Below are 18,424 nucleotides of genomic sequence, written 5' to 3'. Positions count from 1 at the left end.
AGAAATAAGGAAGCAGGTTAAGAAAAAAAAAAAGGCAAGAGCCTTCTGATTTAAGTAAAGGTAACCAGACACAACTAACTAAAATGAAGCAGTACAAGGAGGGGGTGGTTTATAGACCAGCAATTGGCGGCTGAAGGCACATAACTAATCAAGAATATAATAGGGGAGCTCCTGAGTGAGTGACAAAGATCCCAGCCACAGTGACATCTGGTGGTCAGGCCTGCTGATCCACCAGCATAGGAGAGGAACACTGGGCCTAAGCCTTCAAGGAACCAAGCAAAAGTTAAACACCACAGTGCAAAGCTAACAAGATCAAGAGGGGCCACATAATCAGCTCTGGACCATTCTGGTTGAAGATACAGAGGAAGAATGCTAGGTTTTGGAGTGGAAGGAGAGCTACAGCAACCAGATGCCAGGCTGCTTCTGCTGCCCCTCAGACAGCACTTCCAGGGCTGCTAGCTCTGGAGCCTTGGCTCTCTCACTATCAGGAGTCACAGATTCAAATGGCCACAGGGGCTGGACAGGAAATGCAAAGGAGTGAGGCAGTCCAGGTGGGGACGCGTGAGCTGGAGACCACAGTCCTCCTATGAACAAGAAAGGCCCTGCTCAGCTGCAGCTGATAGGCTGCCTCATGGGGATTCAGGTCCAGCATTCCCTAAACTACTGTTTCAGAAGCCAGAGATCTAAATTTTTATGTCAACTTGACTTTAAATATTGGCAGCAGACCAAACCAAAGCACAACTGCAGGCCACGTCTGGCCCACAGGCTTCCCAGTTTGCAGCCCCTGATCTGTAGGCTGAACAACAAGAATCGCCCAAGTCCCTTAAACACCCCCACCGCACTTCTGAGGCCTTGGGGGAAGAAAGGCCTCGTGAACCTGACTGGAGAACAGGCCCGGAAACTGCAGCAGCTGGTGACGTTCCTGTTTACTTGCTACTCCACTGAAAAGGGAGCAGACCCCAGAGGATCTTTCTAGTAGAAGCAAGTGTGGCCTTCAAAGAGCCCCAGACAAGAGTCAAAGATGAGATCACTCAGGTGGCTCAAGAAAGGAAAAGGATTTATTAGCCCCTTTCCAGGACAGGGACCCGGGGGCAGTGGCCGGGTTCAGTGTTCTCACATTCAGAGGGAAGAAAAGGCAGCAGGGAAACCCGACTGACTGCCTTCACTCGTTCTCATCTATACAGCTTTGTGCTCACAAAAACCATCCTCTTCTCCTGCAGGGAGGACACAGGGCCCGGAGGGAGAGAATAGCTTGGCTTTACTCTTGGCCTTTACAGACAGAGCCGGGGCTGGGGACCCAGGGCATCAGCCATTCTGTTCATATGGAGCAAAACTTGGGTCTGGAAGGGATGGGCAGCGGGGCTCTGGCCAGCCATTCCGAAGGTCTGCTGCACCAAGCCCGAAGCACGGGCTGCTTCCGCTCCTTGACGCTTCAGGCAGATCTTAACTTTATTTATAAACAAGACGAAAATCCAAGCAGCATTAATTTAGGGGAACAAAAAATGGTTTAAAAAAAAAACCATGGAGGGGCAGGACAAGGAGGTGGTGAGCATCCAGAAGAGGAGGAGGAGGAAGCAGGAAGAGCCAGAATTCCACTGGGTGCCGAATGTGCTTCTGCGTCTCCGTGGCCGGGGAGGCCCTTCCTTCCTGCTCCCCCAGCTGATGGCCAGACAGCAGAGGGGATGCTGTAGTGACTTTAGGACAAGCCCTGGAGCCCTGTCTGGCCACTGCCATGGGGAGTACCATGGATTGACCCCAATCAACTCCCACCTTCACCATCACGCATGTGAAGAAGGTTTTAACTCTCCTGTCCAAAGTCCTCTGAGAATTTCTTCACTTTCAGGAGGTCATCTGCATTCACGGTGGGCCGAGTGGTGGCCAAAGACCGGAGCATGTCCGACTGCAAAGACAAGTGCTTGTGGGTGAGGGAGGCTGGGCTCCAGGGCCTCAGCCTGCCTTAGTCTCAACCCCATGCAGTCCAGGGTGGGAAAAGCCCTGCCGCCGAGGTCACGCCCCAGCCCCTAATGCAGAACTCCCGTTGCCTGATTTCTGCCTGAAGGCCTCCTGGGGTAGGGACGCTCCCCTCCTGAGGCAGCTCATGTCATTTCCAGATGGCCTACTTCCGGTTGAGAGAATCTAAGTTCCCATTATTTCTTAACTCATATGAGAAGCTCTTTTCCAACTGCACGCCCACCACACCAGGCCCAATGGCAAACACTTGCCTCACAGAACAGGCAAGACCAGGATAAGGAGAGGCCAAGAACAGTCAGATGAAAGGCTGCCTATGCAACTGCACCAAATCAAACCATGCTGACAGACATTTACTGGTTCCTTCTGTGTACAAAACAAGCTCTGTGTAGTCCTCTCTCCCAGCTGGCCACTTACCATGCAAACCACAGGCTCTAAGAGTTTGTCACCAGGGACATCCATCCAAGTCATTTCCATGGCCCCTGGGTCCCCTGGTGAGCATGGGGTCAGAAGGTCGTCGATCATAATGCTAGGGTTGGTACGGGAAGGGCCACAGACCTGAAACCAAACAGGAGTTTGACTGGCTGGAGGGGCTGCCCCATGGCATTTGGGGAAGGGGCGGGACGACTCAGGTTTCTGAGTCCTGAGCAGAAGGTAATAGCATGGTATGAACAAATGCCTGGGTTTCTAGATCATCAGTCTGATCTGACTGATGGGCTCCTTCAAACCCTTGGGCTGAGCAGTCAGTGTGGCTCCAAGTCTGATTTCAGAGGTTCGTGATCAGCATGCTATTCCAGCTATTATTCTCTGGAATCTCAATCTGTGGCCCAAATGCCTAGAAAGCTTCCTCTTCCTCATCAACTCCATCAAATCTCACCACAAGTGCAGTGACATCAAAATGTTTTTCCAACCGAAGGCTGCGTGCTCCATTGGCAACATCTCCCCAAATATCCCCAAGGCTCAATCCCTCCCGTCATTCAACTCTTGACTCAGTGTCACCCAGTGTGGCATATCCTTTAAAAGTGAAACCTACCCACACCCCCTCCAAACCTCAGAAACACCAGACCTCCCTCCCCGGCTCCATCTTCCCCTCATTACCCTCTAAGAAATGAGTCTTTATTTTGTTTGTTGTCTGTCTCCCCCACTAGAAACGAGGCCCTGTAGGGCAGGGATTTTTGTCTGCTGTGGTCACAAGTGTCTCCCCAACACCTAGAACAGTGCCAAGCACACAGTAGGACCCTCGGCAACACCTGACAAACATCTGCTGCGTGAATGGAGTTCCTCTTCATGGTGTGTGATTTTGCACCCACTGCTTTCAGACATGCAGCAGGGTCTACCACGCGCATCAGCACAGTGCTGACTGCAGGGGTGGCAGAGGTGACAGTCACGGTGCCCTGTCCTCTAGCATCACACAATCTGAGATGGTCGCCCTCCAGCCAGAACTGCAGGGGAGGTGGAAGCAGGTGTAACCCCAGCCCCTGGAGTCAGAGAGTTCACCATGCACTTACCCTTGGCTCCCCAGGAGACCCAAAATGTGTCACCCAAGCAGCCAGAAAGCCAATATCCCCTTTCCTGTTGACACTTTCTAAGCAATTCCTTGCTGGCCCACTCACCTTTTTGAAGTGTGTCGCTGACTGTACTTTCCTCACGGGCTGCATGAGGGAATCCCGCACGATGATGCTGATGTCTGCGCCCGAGTAGCCTTCTGTCTTCCGGGCCAGCTCGTGGATGTTGGCGTCTGTGAGGTTGTGAGGAGTGCTCCCCAGATGCAACCGGAACATCTGGGCACGGGCAGCCTCCTCCGGCAATGGGATATAAATTCGCTTTTCAAACCTAGAGAGACAAGCACATGGCACGACTTGAGAGCGGATGGTGGGATGGTCTCAATGGAGAGGCTCGGGGGGCCCTCCAGAAGCCGGCTTCACTAAGGGCTCTGCAGACACGGAGAAGCCGCCAGAGAAACGGGGTCAGGCTGCACCCCCTGCTGCCAGCAGCAGGTTGACCACGGCTGGAGACAGATCTCGGCCCCTGGCTCCTACTGGGGAACACTCACCTCCTTCTAATGGCTGAATCCAAAACCCACGGGATGTTTGTGGCACCAAGTACCAGAGTCCCATCATTGTTATTCCCCACCCCTGTGGAGAAAGGGAAACACAGACGCCAACTCAACACCTGCAAGGATCAGTCAGAACCTGTGGGAAGGACCTCAGGGACTTTGCGTCCTGAACTGGAGCTGTCCCTGTGACACCACCATCAGGAACCCAGCTGGCTTTAGTTGGGTGAAGAGCCCTACAGCCCTGCCTGCCTTGGAAGGGGCGGAGAGGTGGCCAGCCAAGGCTGCAGTAACCTCTCCTCAATGAGAAGGAGCTAAGAATTGCTTCTCTGATATCCCCTCCACTGAAAGGACAGTCAGATCCAGCCACAGCTAAATAATGACGCCCTAGGCTGGCTTTAGGGGGGGACGAGAACCAGGGAGGGGACCCGGGACTGGCACACACCCTGCATCTGGACCAGGAACTCCGTTTTGATCCTTCGGGCGGCCTCACTCTCATTTTCGTTGCGGGATCCGCAGAGCGAATCCACCTCGTCAATGAAGATGATGGAGGGCTTGTGCTGCCTGGCCAGCTCAAACAGGTTCTTGACTAGCCTGTAAGGGTGAGACACAGGGTTGGGATCCAGACACCTGCACACATGCCCAGCCGGGGTCCCAGGCACCACCTCTCCTCTTGCCCTTCCCTCGGAGAGGCTGAGACAACAGAAAAAATAGTGGTAACAGATCCTCTGGCAGCACTGCACTGAGAGGAAGAGCAAGCCTTGGCAACAACTTCAAATCCTGGCAGCCCCGTTCATTAGCTCTGGTCTGAGGACAAGTCACTTCCCTTCCTCTCCGCCTCAGTTTGATCATCTGCAAAATGGGAGCCGGTGTGGGGAATAAGTTAACTGTATAAAGTCCCCAACAGAGAACACTCAGCTGAAACCCAGTTACTGTGAGCGCCTTTCCCTTCCCTTCATGAGGACTTATGGCTCCCAAGTTCCCTTCCAGTCTCCGTTGGCTCTGTGAGGACTGTGTCCCACCTGACGAGCTAGCAAGATACCCCTCTCCCAGCTACTCTTCCCGGCCATCCACAGCGGCTCCTCTGGGAGGTGATTCCAAGGGCAGGGAAGCTGGACCACGAGCAGCTGCCAGGGCTGCCAGGAGAGTGGAGCCTGGCGGCTGACTTACTTCTCACTCTCCCCCAACCACTTAGACATCAAGTCTGAGGAGGACACAGAGAAGAAGGTAGAGTTGTTGGCCTCCGTTGCCACTGCTTTGGCCAAGTAGGATTTCCCTGTGCCAGGGGGTCCGAAGAGCAGTATTCCCCGCCAAGGGGTACGCTTGCCTATGAGAAAGAATGAACTGAAGTAAGCTTCTTCCTGACTGGGGAAAGGGAACAGAAAAAAGCAGAGGGGCCTCAGTCATGGTAAACACAGTCAGAAATGAAAAGTTCTACATGACAACTTTGCTCTAGGAGCAAAGGAGCAAAGGGAACTAAATCACCTGCCGAGGGCTTGATCCTAGCCCTGGCTCATGACTCCCAGGACCTGGCAAAGTGACACTGGCTGGCACTGGTTCCTGACCCTGCCTACCACTGAGATGGTCAAGTCAAAGTTCTAGCCACAAAAGTGTTTCTGACACTGAAGAGAAGCTAAGGAGTAGATGACTGTGATGAGCAGGCCCTGGGCCCTTGCCTGCTAAGGGCAAAAGGGAGCCAAGTCACCATCTGCCACCTGGACACCTTCATACTGGGGGCCCTCAGCTGGTGGCCTCAGAAGCCTGATTTTTCTTTTTTTTTTTTTTTGGCCACGCCACGCGGCTTGTGGGATGTTAGTTCCCCGACCAGCGACTGACCCGAGACCACAGCAGTGACAGCGCAGAGTCCTAACCAATGGACCGCCAGGGAATTCCCAGAAGCCTGATATTTTTGCATCTGGGCCTAAAGTGGCTCAACTCTTACCTGTGAACAAGTGTGGGAATTTAATTGGCAAAATGACAGCTTCTTTGAGGGCCTCCTTGGCCCCCTCCAGCCCGGCCACGTCATTCCACCGAATGTTGGGCTTCTCCATCACGACAGCACCTGCAAGATGAGGGCAGAGCCTTCGACCTGGAGCCCAACTCACCAGGGGCTCCTTGCCACGTCCCCCTCCCATCACCACAGGCCTCAAGCCTCTTACCCATCAGCTGTTCTTGCAATTTCTTTTTCTCTGGATTATCCCCTTCACTGTCACTATCGCTGCTGGGAAAGGAGACAGAAGATGACAGGCTGGAGCAAGAGGCAGTTGGCAAGGGGGCTCTCAGAGCAAGGCCAGGCTCTGGCTGCCAGCCTGGTGCTAAAAAGATGCTTTCCCTGCTCAACAGTGGTGAGAGACCCACAGACAGGCACCTCAGGGACGTCGGGGCCACACATCATCAGCACTCCCCTCTGGATCCTCCAGGATCCACTCTCATAACCCACCCTCGCTTCTTCATCAAGGGCATAAGAATCGTGGCATGTGTCCTCTCTAGAAGGCTGGTGAGGGACCTGTGCTTTGGCTGGACTTCAAGAGCAGCCAGGCAAGCACTTGGAGCTGTTACTGGCCTTTCATAGGGACTCAAAACAGGACAGCAAGTGGCTGTGCCTCCAGGGCCAATCCCTATTCGGACATAAGTAACTTGCCATCCTTAAAACTCTTCCAGCCCTCCTGAAGGTGCTTGCCCTCCTGCCCCTACCTCAGTGTGTCTCGCACTCTGGGCAGTCTAAGCACAGGCGTGTCCTCTCCATCCAGGAGCAGGGCCTCCCACTCTGGGGAGGCAGCTGACACACCACCTTCCTCTCTCCTACTCCCCAACTGGGCACCCTCCCCTCACCTCCAGGACACCACTGGCCTTTGTGCTCAAAACACAGATGGGAGGTGACAGGCTGTAGAGGGAACACGGCTTTAAAGTCAGAAACAGAGGCCCCGGGTGTGGGTCCAGACTCCATCAAGTACCAGCTCTGTGGCCATCCCTGAACCTCTCTGAGTCTGCTGCCATATCTGTCAGATGAAGATGAGAAAAACAGCAGCTGACATTTATTCGATCCTTACTGCGCTCCAAGCCTTACCCGCATCGTCTCATTTGCTCCTTAGAGCAACACTAGGAGGGAAGTCCCACTACCTTCCTCCTCCTACAGATGAGGAACGTGCAGGCCCAGGAGGGTCATGGCACTTGTCCAAGGTCACACGGCTAGGAAGTGGCAGAGCTGGGCTAGATCCTCAGAGTCTGGCTCCCCACCTTGCCCACAGCTTTTCCATACAGATCCAATGAGATGATGTATTGATAAGTGGAAGTCTCCTGTAAAGTGCCTGACGAAGGCAGCTGCAGGCATTATCACTATTATGAATAGAATTTCCCAAAAGGAAGGTGCCGGGAAAGTCCACAGCAGCATCAGCACCAAGACGACGGCGACACAGGAAACAGACACCTGTTCGTGGGGGCTCTGGTCCCCACCAGGTCCTCCGCTCCTCCATACTCACCCCTTGCTCTCGCTCTGGTTCTCTTTGACTGGCTTCTTGCCATGCTTCTCTTTATTTCGTAAATAATCCTTCAGCTTCTCTGCCCGGTCTAGGTACTGCATGCACTTGGCTCGAATGCTCTCCTTGGCTTTGTCGCTGTGTGCCTCATCTGCAAAGAGGAACCACGTAGGGGCCCCTGCGAGCCCCCGTGTGCCCGCCCTCCTCTCGCAGGGGCTCTGCGGCTGGGGAGGACCCCACATGGGACTCACATTTGATAGCGTGCAGGAAATACTCCACGGCATGCTGGTAGAGCCGGAGGGCCTCCTCGTAGTTCTTGGCTTTATCCTCTTCTGTGGCTTTTGTCACCAGATCAATGGCTTTCTGGAAAGGCAAAACATATAACCCAGTGCTTCCCAAGAGATCCAGAAAGCCCCTGGGTTCCAGGCAGCAGGAATACACTGTTAAGAGATATTGCCAGGCCCGGGACTCTGTCAGTCACAGACATTTATGTTGGCCTACTTGTCCAACATCAACTAGAAAGGCCCTGAAAGGAAGCTTTAAAAGACAGCCGTTCCTTTTCACAATACACTCATACAGTTAAAAGCAACCTCCTTCTCAGTCAAGCAGAAGCCTGATCATGTATCTCAGGTTAGGGCTCAAAGGGAGAGTTCACTTTCTATTTCACAGCTTTGGGGGAAAGAGAAATAGACCTGGACTGAGAGCCTGCAACAGGGCAAACCTCAGAACCAACTGATTGCTGTGTGGTTCAGCATGGAGGCCAGAAACCGCCCTTGACCTCATGGGCCAGAGAGGAGCCAGCCAGCTAGGAAAGTCCTCCATCGACCCAAGAGTTTTATGAGATGGACTTAAAGGGATCTCTGCTTCTTTCTACTGGCCCAACTCACTTCTCTAGGCTGAAAAGAGAAGACAGTTTCCCTAAAGTTGAGACCTGGGGAAGGGATGCTTAGACGTGTGATTCGATACACCAGTAGATCCAGGAAGAAAAGTGTGTGCTTACTCCAGAGGCATATATGAGCTGCCAGTGGAGGGGAGCGATCCTCTGGAACCTCCTAAGAACTCTGTGAGAGCCTCTGTAAACCTTTAAACCCTGTAGCCCTGTACTCTGCCCTGAACTTAAAGCATGCTGGATCTTTCAGGCAGCTGCCCCACGACTACATATCCAGTTTTAGAAACCACAGCTTTACCAACCTGGGAAGCACTACCAGAATTATTCTCTGCAGGCTGATACAGCACTAGACACCAGGCAGGCAGAACCCACTGTATACACATAGTTCCGTCCACAGTGAACAATAAGCCTCCTGACCAGCTCTTGGCAGGGCCAGGGCATCTGTGCAGCCCTTTCTCATCTGAAAATAAGAAGTCTCAGAAAGACACAGGGAGTGCTACAGAACAAACAGACTGGGATAGATTAGGCCAGGCTGATGTAAAACAAACTCACCAGGTTGAAGAGATGAGGAAAGGTGAGTGTTGGCTACTGTTTTCAAGCTTCAGCTCCCTACAATACTTACAAATAGATAATGGCTAGGCACCCTGAACCTTCCTGCATAATTAGTTTAACCACAAGCTTCACGTGTCTACTCTCCTCCACGAGGCCCTTCCTCCAGATAGACATGAAAGGGGTGCCCCCATCACCAGTGGCTTCTAGTTTCCAGAACACACACCCCCAGTTCCTTGGACTTTTCCACTCTATACACTTTGCTTGGGTCTGTCCTTTTGAAAGGGGGGTTCAGAACGATACTCGAGGTATGCTCTGCCTCTCACATGGCAAGGCAGGCCCATCCCCTCCCTCCTTCTAGATACTCTAATTATTGCACCTCAGAGTATATTCAGTTGTTCTGGCAACCATAAAGAGTTTTTCACATACAAGAGGACTGAGTTGCAACTTGGAGACGAACAGTTTTGCATAACAGCATGGAAAGGTGACAAATAAAACTACCAGCCCTGCTGAATCTCTGGTAACAGGTGTGCCAAAGGATGAGGATGGAAGAAAAGGGTAACAAAGATGTGCTAACAGAGGAGGTGGCAAACTTTCTGTAAAGGACCAGAATGTAAATATTTTAGACTTTCCTGCCATACAATCTCTGTTGCAACTACTCAACTCTGCCTTTGTAGCCCCAAAGCAGCCACAGACAATATGTAAACAAATGAGCAGAGATGTGTTCCAATAAAACTTTATTTATAGATACTGAAATTTGAATTTCATGATTTTCACATATCATGAAATATCCCTTTTTTCAGACACTTAAAAACGTAAAAACCAGGTTTCCCTGGTGGCGCAGTGGTTGGGAGTCCGCCTGCCGATGCAGGGTATGCGGGTTCGTGCCCCGGTCCGGGAGGATCCCACATGCCGCGGAGCGGCTGGGCCCGTGAGCCATGGCCGCTGAGCCTGCGCGTCCGGAACCTGTGCTCCGCAGCGGGAGAGGCCACAACAGTGAGAGGCCCGCGTACCGCAAAAAAAAAAAAAAACAAAAAAAACGTAAAAACCTAGGACACGATGTTAAGTGAATGAAGCCAGTCACACTGGACCACATATTATATAATTCCATTTATATGAAATGCCCGGAATACGGAAATGCATAGGGACAGAGAGTAGATTAGTGTTTGCCTAGGGTTAGGGGAAACAGAGGGATCAGGAGGGTGATGAAAGTGTTCTAAAAGTGATTGTGGTGATGGTTGCACAACTATAAATATACTAAAAGGACTGAAATGCACACTTTAAATAGGTGAATTGTATGGCATGTGAGTTATATCTTAATAAAGCTGTTCTTCTAAAAAAAGGAAAAAACATTCTTATCTCACAAGCCCAATAAAAACTGGGCAGGTGAGATCTGCAGGCCATGTCTGTCGACCCGTGTGATAACAGCTTCTGCTGGTGGATGGTGGGGCTTGGCTTTGGACTCCAGCAAATTCCTGGCTTAGTACCCCACTGTATTCCACTCCTGTTCCTCTCTTTTTGTCCACCTGGAGTAACCATTCCTCCTCCACCTCCAGGTACCTGCATGCCCCCCCATCCTTTGACCACCCAGCCAAATGCCTCTTCTTCCATGACCTCTTGCCTAACTCCCCCAAGCACTGTGTCTGTCATCACTTAATGAGCACTTAGTATGTAACCAACAATGTGTTAAGAATGCTTTACCTGACCTACTCAATCTAGAACCACTATCACAACAACCCTATACAGGGTATTACCCCACTTTACTGACGGAAAACCCGAGATTCCAAGATCAGCTAACGAGCGCCCAAGGTCACATGCTAGTGAGTGGCAGAGCCGAGATTCAAGCTCAGGTCTGAGGCAAAACAGTTTCTGTTTTCCGGCCCAGCAAATGCCAGCAGCACCTGGAGGATGGGTCAGTCATGCATCCAGGTGGCGCCACCCCAGCACCACCCGACGCGATCTAGGGAATGAATGAAGGGTCTTTGGCCGAGAAGAGGAAATCGGAGACCGTGGAAGGAGCGGGGGTTTGTTCGAAGGGAAGCAGGAGGAGGAGGAGGGGAAGCCAGCGGCCCGACCGCGGGCCCAAGCTTCCCGAGTGTCGCTTGTGAGGCCCGGGTGAGGCTGATCCCCAGGGCAGTCCCGGGGCGCCGGCTACATGTAGCGGCCTCAGGGCTCTGCACGGCCGAGGGAGCCGGGCGTTCTGTACGAGAGGCGACCCTCGGCTCCGAGCGCGAGAAAAGAGAAACGGGCGGAGGCGACGACAGGGCGACGGGGCGGGGGCGCGAGGCCGGGGCTCCGAGGAGGCCGCCCGCCTGCCCGCTCGCAGGCCCCGCCGCGCCTCCTTCGGCCTCCTCAAGCCGGGCCGGGCCGCGCCGCGCCGAGGTACCTGGAGGGTTGACGTTGTCATTTCATCTCCTGGGTCCGCCCCACACCCCGCGGCGCTGCTTGCAGCCTCGGTCCGGCCCCGAGAGCCGAGGAGCTGGTTCGGCGCGGGGACCGCGGCGGGTCGGCGCTGGGCGCGGGCACGGTGGCCGCTCGCAGGGGAGCTGAGTCCGAGGGCGAGCGAGTAGCGCGGCCCAGAGCGGTCGGGCCCGAGCCGCGCGGCTGCCCCCCGGCGGTCACGACCGGCACTGCAGGCGCCGCTCCCCGCCGTGGCTGTGGGACTAGGGCCCGGACGGGGTAAGGGGCGTGTCGGGGGTGGGGCGGGACTGGGGGCCCGAGGGGGCGGGGCCAGAAGCAGAGCGGAATGGAATCCTCAAGTCCTGGATCCCACTTTGAATAAAACAGCACCTATAGGGCAGTTTTTACTCGCACAATAAGCCTGACTTCCCAGAGCTTTGGGTTCCTGATGTTTAATAGGGTATAATAATAATTAGTATCTACCTTGTCTGCCTTTCGGAGAAAATGAATGAGCTAGCTAATGTAAACAGTGTACCCCACACTGGGGCTCAGTCCCTGGTAACGGGTTATTATGAGGCCGGTGGCGCTGTCTGAAGCCAATTCTGTTTTGCTTTATACTAGTTTTCTCCTTAGGAAAGTGATTTTCTTAGGCCTCCAAAGCTGGGGGCTCTACCCAGGTGAACTTAGGCAGAACAGATTGGTTGTTCACATTCATTGAGTTCAGCATGTTTAAAAAACCAATAGGAAGGATCTAGTAAAGAAAGCTAGCCAACTGAAATAGGACCAAAGCCTAGGTGGGTGGATTGGCTGCAGACATTACAGTGGAAGCAGAGAAGATAGCTGCCTACCTAGGCTGGCCAGAAGGTAACAAGAAGTTAGGAGAGTACCTTTGGATGGACTCTGTTTTCTTGGGGAATTAGAAGGAAAGAGAATCTGCTGAGAGAGAGGGAGAGAAGGTAGAAGGCCTGGGGTGTGAGGAGAGTAAGGATGGTTTGAAATCATTTCAAATGAACTGTGTTAAGGGCAAACCTGGTAAAGGGTGGCAACTTCCATAAATGTATAGAGATGACAATTTGCTTTGGATTTTTCTCCCCGGTACTCGGCCGCTCGAGTGCGGGTTCATCCATGAGGCTGCCTTGAAGATAGACCATCAAGGGAATTCACAGGTTTGGTGAGTGTGGTACTACAATGGAATCAGAGCCAGGTAAGGTGGGAAGTGAATAGGGAGAAAGTAAAAGTGTCAGTGGACTAATTGAGGACTCCAAAGATTGAAGGATAGTCACAGTGGGAACACACTGGAGAGGGATGCTTCAGTTTTTAATTTTGGAAATGGCTCTGTTTCAGGTATAACACAGTTGAGGGGCTACCATGGGAGCTGGAGGATGGGTGACATGGAGTGAAAGGGGCCATCATCACACACGGGGAGTTCAAGGAACCAAAAGGCCCAGTGCTGAGCATCCCTGTGGACACTGGAGTCAGGATAATGGCAGGAGTGGCAGGACAAGGCCTTTGAGGAGTCTGGGTGAGATGAGAAGGCAGACACCCTCCAAATCATGGCTTCTCAGCTTCTACCCTGAAACACTGCTCTTTTAGACACTGATGGCTGAGTGGAGAGGCTTTCATTTGATGTCTGGCACCAATGATGTTATGTTACAGTCACTATGCTTTTGCATCATTGAGAGCACAGGGCTGGGGCTTTTCCAGGGGCCTGGCACAAGACAGATACTCAATATCTGCTGGAAGAACTAATAATTAACTAAAGAATTAATAAGCAAACAAAAGAGAGGGACCTAACGGGTGGATAAGCGTGAAACAGAAACTGAGAACATATTAACTCCACTTATTTGATAAGCTGTTCCAGATGGAAGACAGAATTAAAATGAAAAGTCCCTACAATTAGAGAAGTTTGTATTAGCCTGCTAAGGCTGCCATAACAAGATACCACAGGGTGGCTTAAACAATAGAAATATATTTTCTCACAGTTCTGTAGGCTAGAAGTTCAAGATCAAGGTGCTAGCAGGGTTGGTTGGTTTCTTCTGAGGCCTCTTTTCTAGGCTTGCACATGGCCACGCTTTTGCTGTGTCCTCAAGAGTCTTTGTTCACATGAGCCATGGTATCTCTTTTTCACATTTCCTCTTCTTATAAGGATACCAGTCAGATTGGATTAGGGTCCATCTTAATGGGATCATTTTAACTGGATCACCTCTTTAAAGGCTCTATTTCCAAATACATTCTGAGGCACTGAGGGTAGGGCTCAATGTATGAATTTTGGTGGGATACAGTTCAGCCCATAGCAAGGGCTGGTGGGGTTGAGTTCCACTGGCTGTGTTCATCTTCCCTTTGTTCTGCCTACTCTGCTCTGACCTCTTGCTTAGCTTGTCTTGCGTGAGCCTGCTGTCCAGACACTGCTTTACAAGGCAGAGCTTCCGGAAGGAAGCCGCGCCTCCTAGAGGAACTTCTGTCCTTCCGATGGGAAACCAGAACTCCTCCCCGTCCCACTGGATCACTGGTCGTTGACTTTCTTCTAGGATGCTAGCTTGAAAACAGGCTCTGAGGACACCTCAATTCTGCAGTGGTGTTGCCATTGCTGGGGTGGAGGTGTGAATGGAGGAAGGAAAGGGGGAATAAAGGCACTAAATCTAAGTTATTTGTGGGCTGGCACATGGAGCACGTTTAGGCTTGATTCTGAATCAGATCAGTAACTTCATGTTCTTTTTCACTAGAGCAGAAATCAGATTCTCAGCTCCCACATTTTAGGTAGAAAGTCATTGACTTGCAAATGCCCAATCCATTTGCTCTTTTTATTTTTATTTTTAAGTAGTTGATTTACAATGCTGTGATAGTTTCAGGTGTACAGCAAAGTGATTCAGATATATATATATATATTTTTCAGATTCTTTTCCATTATAGGTTATTACAAGATATTGAATATAGTTCCCTGTGCTATGCAGTAGGTCTTTGTTGTTTATCTATTTTATATATAGTAGTGTGTATCTATTAATCCAAAACTCCTAATTTATTGCCCCCCCTTCCCCTTTGGTAACCATAAGTTTGTTTTCTATGTCTAACTCTATTTCTCTTTTGTAAATACGTTCATTAGTATCATTTTTTTAGATTCCACATATAAGTGGTATCATATATCTGTCTCTCTTTCTAACGTACTTCGCTTAGTATGATAATCTCTAGGTCCATCCATTTTACTGCAAATGGCATTATGTCATTCTTTCTTATGGCTGAGTAATATTCTGTTGTATGTATGTACCACATCTTTATCCATTCCTCTGTCGATGGACATTTAGGTTGCTTCCATGTCTTGGCTATTGTAAATAGTGCTGCTATGAACACTGGGGTTCATGCATCTTTTTGAATTAGAGTTTTCATCTTTTCTGCATATGTGCCCAGGAGTGGAATTGCTGGATCTCATGGTAAATTTATCAGTTTTTTAAGGAACCTCCACAGTGTTCTCCACAGTGGCTGCCCATTTGTTCTTTCTTGCACAGCACTTTTCTATATTGGGTTCTGTTGATGCTGAGGATGTGGCACTTGTTGTAAACCCAAGCTTGGACCAGTGAATCAACTCTCCTTAGCCAATACAACCTCATAAAATCAGACTATACAAACTCCAGCATTCTAGGGCTCATGCCAAGCAGTAGGTTCTGAATAATTTGTTAAGGAGCTTCTTGGTTGGGGGCATGAACAGTGTGGAGGAGGAGGAATAAAAACAAGGTTCAGGGCTTCCCTGGTGGCGCAGTGGTTAAGAATCCGCCTGCCAATGCAGGAGACACGGGTTTGAGCCTTGGTCCAGGAAGATCCCACATGCCGCGGAGTAACTAAGCCCGTGCACCACAACTACTGAGCCTGCGCTCTAGAGCCCGCGAGCCACGACTACGGAAGCCCACGTGCCTAGAGTCCATGCTCCAACAAGAGAATGGACAAGAGAATGCAACAAGAGAAGCCACCGCAATGAGAAGCCCATGCACCGCAACGAAGAGTAGCCCCCGCTCGCTGCAACTAGAGAAAGCCTGCGTGCAGCAACGAAGACCCAACACAGCCAAAAATAAATAAATAAAATAAATAAATTTATAAAAAACAAGGTTCAGATGAGTAACATTTTAGAGAGGCAGGGCCAGGGCAAAATTCTGCTATCACACAAAGTGACTGATACTGAAATAAATGGAGCAGTGATCTCCAAACATGATTCTTGAGAAACCATCTCTCACTTGCCCCTCCTCTGTGTGACTCAAAGTTTGATAAAGCTCAGATTGATCCAGTGATTAAGGTCCCATCACACAGATGGTCAGTGGTAGAACTAGAACCGAAACTAAGTTCTTAAGAGTTTGGAGTTGTCCTAAATCTGTTTAAAAATGGCACCAGAAGAGGCTAAGATGTGACAACCAAACACATGTGATACTGGATAGGATCCTGTGCCATAAGGGAAAAGGAGACATTGTTGGGACGATTGGAGCACTTAAATGGGGTCTGTGGATGGGTGGCAGTGTTATATCAAAGTTGACTTCCTGATTGGGAGGGCTGTAGGGTGGCAATACAGGAGAATGTCCTTGTGTTTGTAAAGTACACACTAGAGAATTTAAGGGTGATGAGCATCATGGCAGAAAAAGACAAGAGAGAGTAATGGAACAAATGTGGTAAAATGTTAACAACTGGGAAATTTGGGTGACACGGATGTAGGAGTTCTTTGTACTGTCCTTAAACCTTTCCTGTTTAAGTTTGAAACTATTTTAACATTAAAAAATGAAAAAAAAATACAAGTCTAAAAGCAGTTCTTTTATTTACAGTATAAAGGTTACAAAGGTATATATGTATTTATATATATAATACCCTTAAGTTGCAAATTTCATTGTAATGTACAATGCTCTATGTTGATGTGCAACTCAAGGGAAAGTGTTGTCTATGCATTATACTTACACAGTACACATAAAGCTTTTTTATTATTACGAACACAAATACTGCCCTGTTTTATGCCATGGGTTTTGATTTGGTAGTCTGGTGATGCCAGAAGACTTGAGACCTAAATTTTAAACAACACTTAAAAAGAAGTCTTGTTTAAATACAAAAGGAAGGAAAACACCAAAATATCACATACTTCTAATTCTTTGTAGAAGTGTCATCCTAGCTTTCTAAGTCTTAATACTTAAAAAAATGAGAGTTGCGTAGGACAGAATACATACAAGAGGGTATAATAAAAGTTTGCACAGATTAGCCAAAACAGGCCTTTATAGGTAGTGGTTTGCCACATTATTTTCTAAAGGACCTTGGGTCTGGTACCACAAGGGAAATAGATTCTTTGGGCACCCAGGTCTTATCACGCTGAATCCATCCAACAGACTGTAAACATAACACTGGAGTCTTAACTAGAGAAAAACAATCAGAAATTGGTTCTTATGATAGGGCAGGTTTGCTTTAAGGTGTGAAGAGTATCATCAAGACTGATGATCATGCCAAACCCAAAACTTGGTTTAGATCATTTCTCCTCCTCCAAATTCTGTTAATTCACAAAACAGAGGTGAAAAAATGTAACTGACACCCACCTGAACAGGACTGAGATAGAAGGAAAGCACTTCTTCCAACCTAGGAGGAACAGACACTTAACATGACAATACTTATGTGCTGGTTCCAATAGTATACAATCATTAGCACCTGATTGTCAAAGGGTAGGTTTAAAGTAAAGACCAAGACATTGAAGGCATGACCTAATTTGTGTGCACAACTCCAGGACGCTGAAAACCAAGGGGACGGAGCCCATGACTGTGTTCCCTAAGCCATTCCAATCACTGACCTCTCAGGGCCTTTCTGGGCATGACAAAGGATGTTGCCTGAAAGGCTGCCTCTAGTGATAGATGGAAGGCAAGCTAGATGGAAAGGGACTGTTACTGAAGGAAAACATGGAAAAATTCACACAACTGCTCTTATTTTTTTTTAGGTGCCCTTTCTACTGAGTTTGAATGTCTGAGTGTTCTAGAATAAGTGGAATTTTGCTAAGTTTTAAATATCTTCATTATTTTGATCTCTCAAATGGAGCAACAGTCCATCTACCACATGTAAGGACTTTCAGCAAATGAGATGTTTAAAGGCTGCAAATGTGAAAATGACTGGGTCAGCACAATCTATAAAGTGGGTAGATGAAATATACATTTATCTTTTCTGTTTACAGTTAAAAGAAACTTTTCTTTAAAAAAACTTTCTCATTGATCCACTTTGGGCAATAGAGCTAACTTTTTGTCATTGTTGTAATTTATCTTACTAAGGATATTCTACACTAGTCTCCTTCACAAACTAAAGCCTGATTTTGAATTAAAAAATGATGCATGATGAAAAGACCAACCTACTAAAATGTGCTTGGAGTTCTTTCATGCTAGCATGGATCAAAGACTGAGCATCCTTTTAAATATTTTCCAATTTGCCAGATAAGCAGAACTGCAGATATGTTTTGGTAAAAATATGAGGTGGTTAATTACTTAACCTCTGACTGATAAATAGATGGCATGGTGTGATTGAGAAGTAATGGATTATGTGCTACTTGAGGGCAGGAACTTTCTTTTGGACCTTTCAGAGTGCCTGTGAAGAACTGTACATTAATAAATGCTTATTAGATGAAGAATCCATGAATTAATATATCATAAATTAGGTTTGCAGTTTCAAAAATTTCTCTAGGGTCCCAAAGAACCTTTTGTCTATTCATAAGAGACTTCTATCACTTTGGAAGAGGTGATAATCAGGTTCCAAAGGTGTACATGTGACTAGGATAAAGAGGGACTCAAAAACTTTTGCATTTGTGTCAATGGCAGGGAGGTAAGATTATTACAAAACTGAGTAAAGTACTTACAGGACTCAGAAGTTAGAAATCTACCACAATACCTAATCTTACAATAAAATGAAGTATCATTTCTCTGTTTTATCCTTTTAGTTTCAACCAATCTATTTTGTGGCAATTCAAGGATTACAGTTCATTTGGTAGATATTTGTTGACTACAATCAAATGTTCATTGGAGAGCAAGCAATCATTTACAAACGGCATATTTATGCATTATATCAAATGTAGATTCACTTTTAAAACCAGAATATGCTTTG

The 18,424-nt window shown here is 48.8% G+C and overlaps 1 protein-coding gene across 2 annotated transcripts; it reads right to left on the bottom strand.

Moving 5' to 3' along the window:
* Positions 1-1,040: 1,040 nt before the first annotated feature.
* Positions 1,041-11,488, bottom strand: VPS4A (vacuolar protein sorting 4 homolog A). 2 transcript variants are annotated; one of them, XM_065898627.1, is made up of 11 exons: positions 11,322-11,488; positions 7,749-7,860; positions 7,501-7,648; positions 6,181-6,242; positions 5,964-6,083; positions 5,192-5,348; positions 4,467-4,615; positions 4,022-4,103; positions 3,582-3,801; positions 2,386-2,526; positions 1,041-1,900 (listed from the first exon to the last, which is right to left on the bottom strand). In XM_065898627.1, the coding sequence occupies exons 1-11, from the start codon at positions 11,340-11,342 to the stop codon at positions 1,799-1,801; spliced, it is 1,314 nt and encodes a 437-aa protein (XP_065754699.1). In that variant the 5' UTR covers positions 11,343-11,488; the 3' UTR covers positions 1,041-1,798. The 2 variants fall into 2 exon arrangements, with proteins under 2 accessions (XP_065754699.1, XP_065754700.1); XM_065898628.1 differs by having other exon boundaries at positions 6,181-6,239; positions 11,322-11,483.
* Positions 11,489-18,424: the final 6,936 nt, after the last annotated feature.

The sequence above is a fragment of the Phocoena phocoena genome, chromosome 20 (genome assembly GCF_963924675.1).
Source record: "Phocoena phocoena chromosome 20, mPhoPho1.1, whole genome shotgun sequence".
Classification (NCBI taxonomy): Eukaryota; Metazoa; Chordata; class Mammalia; order Artiodactyla; family Phocoenidae; genus Phocoena; species Phocoena phocoena.
This window is presented reverse-complemented; position numbering and strand designations above follow the sequence as displayed.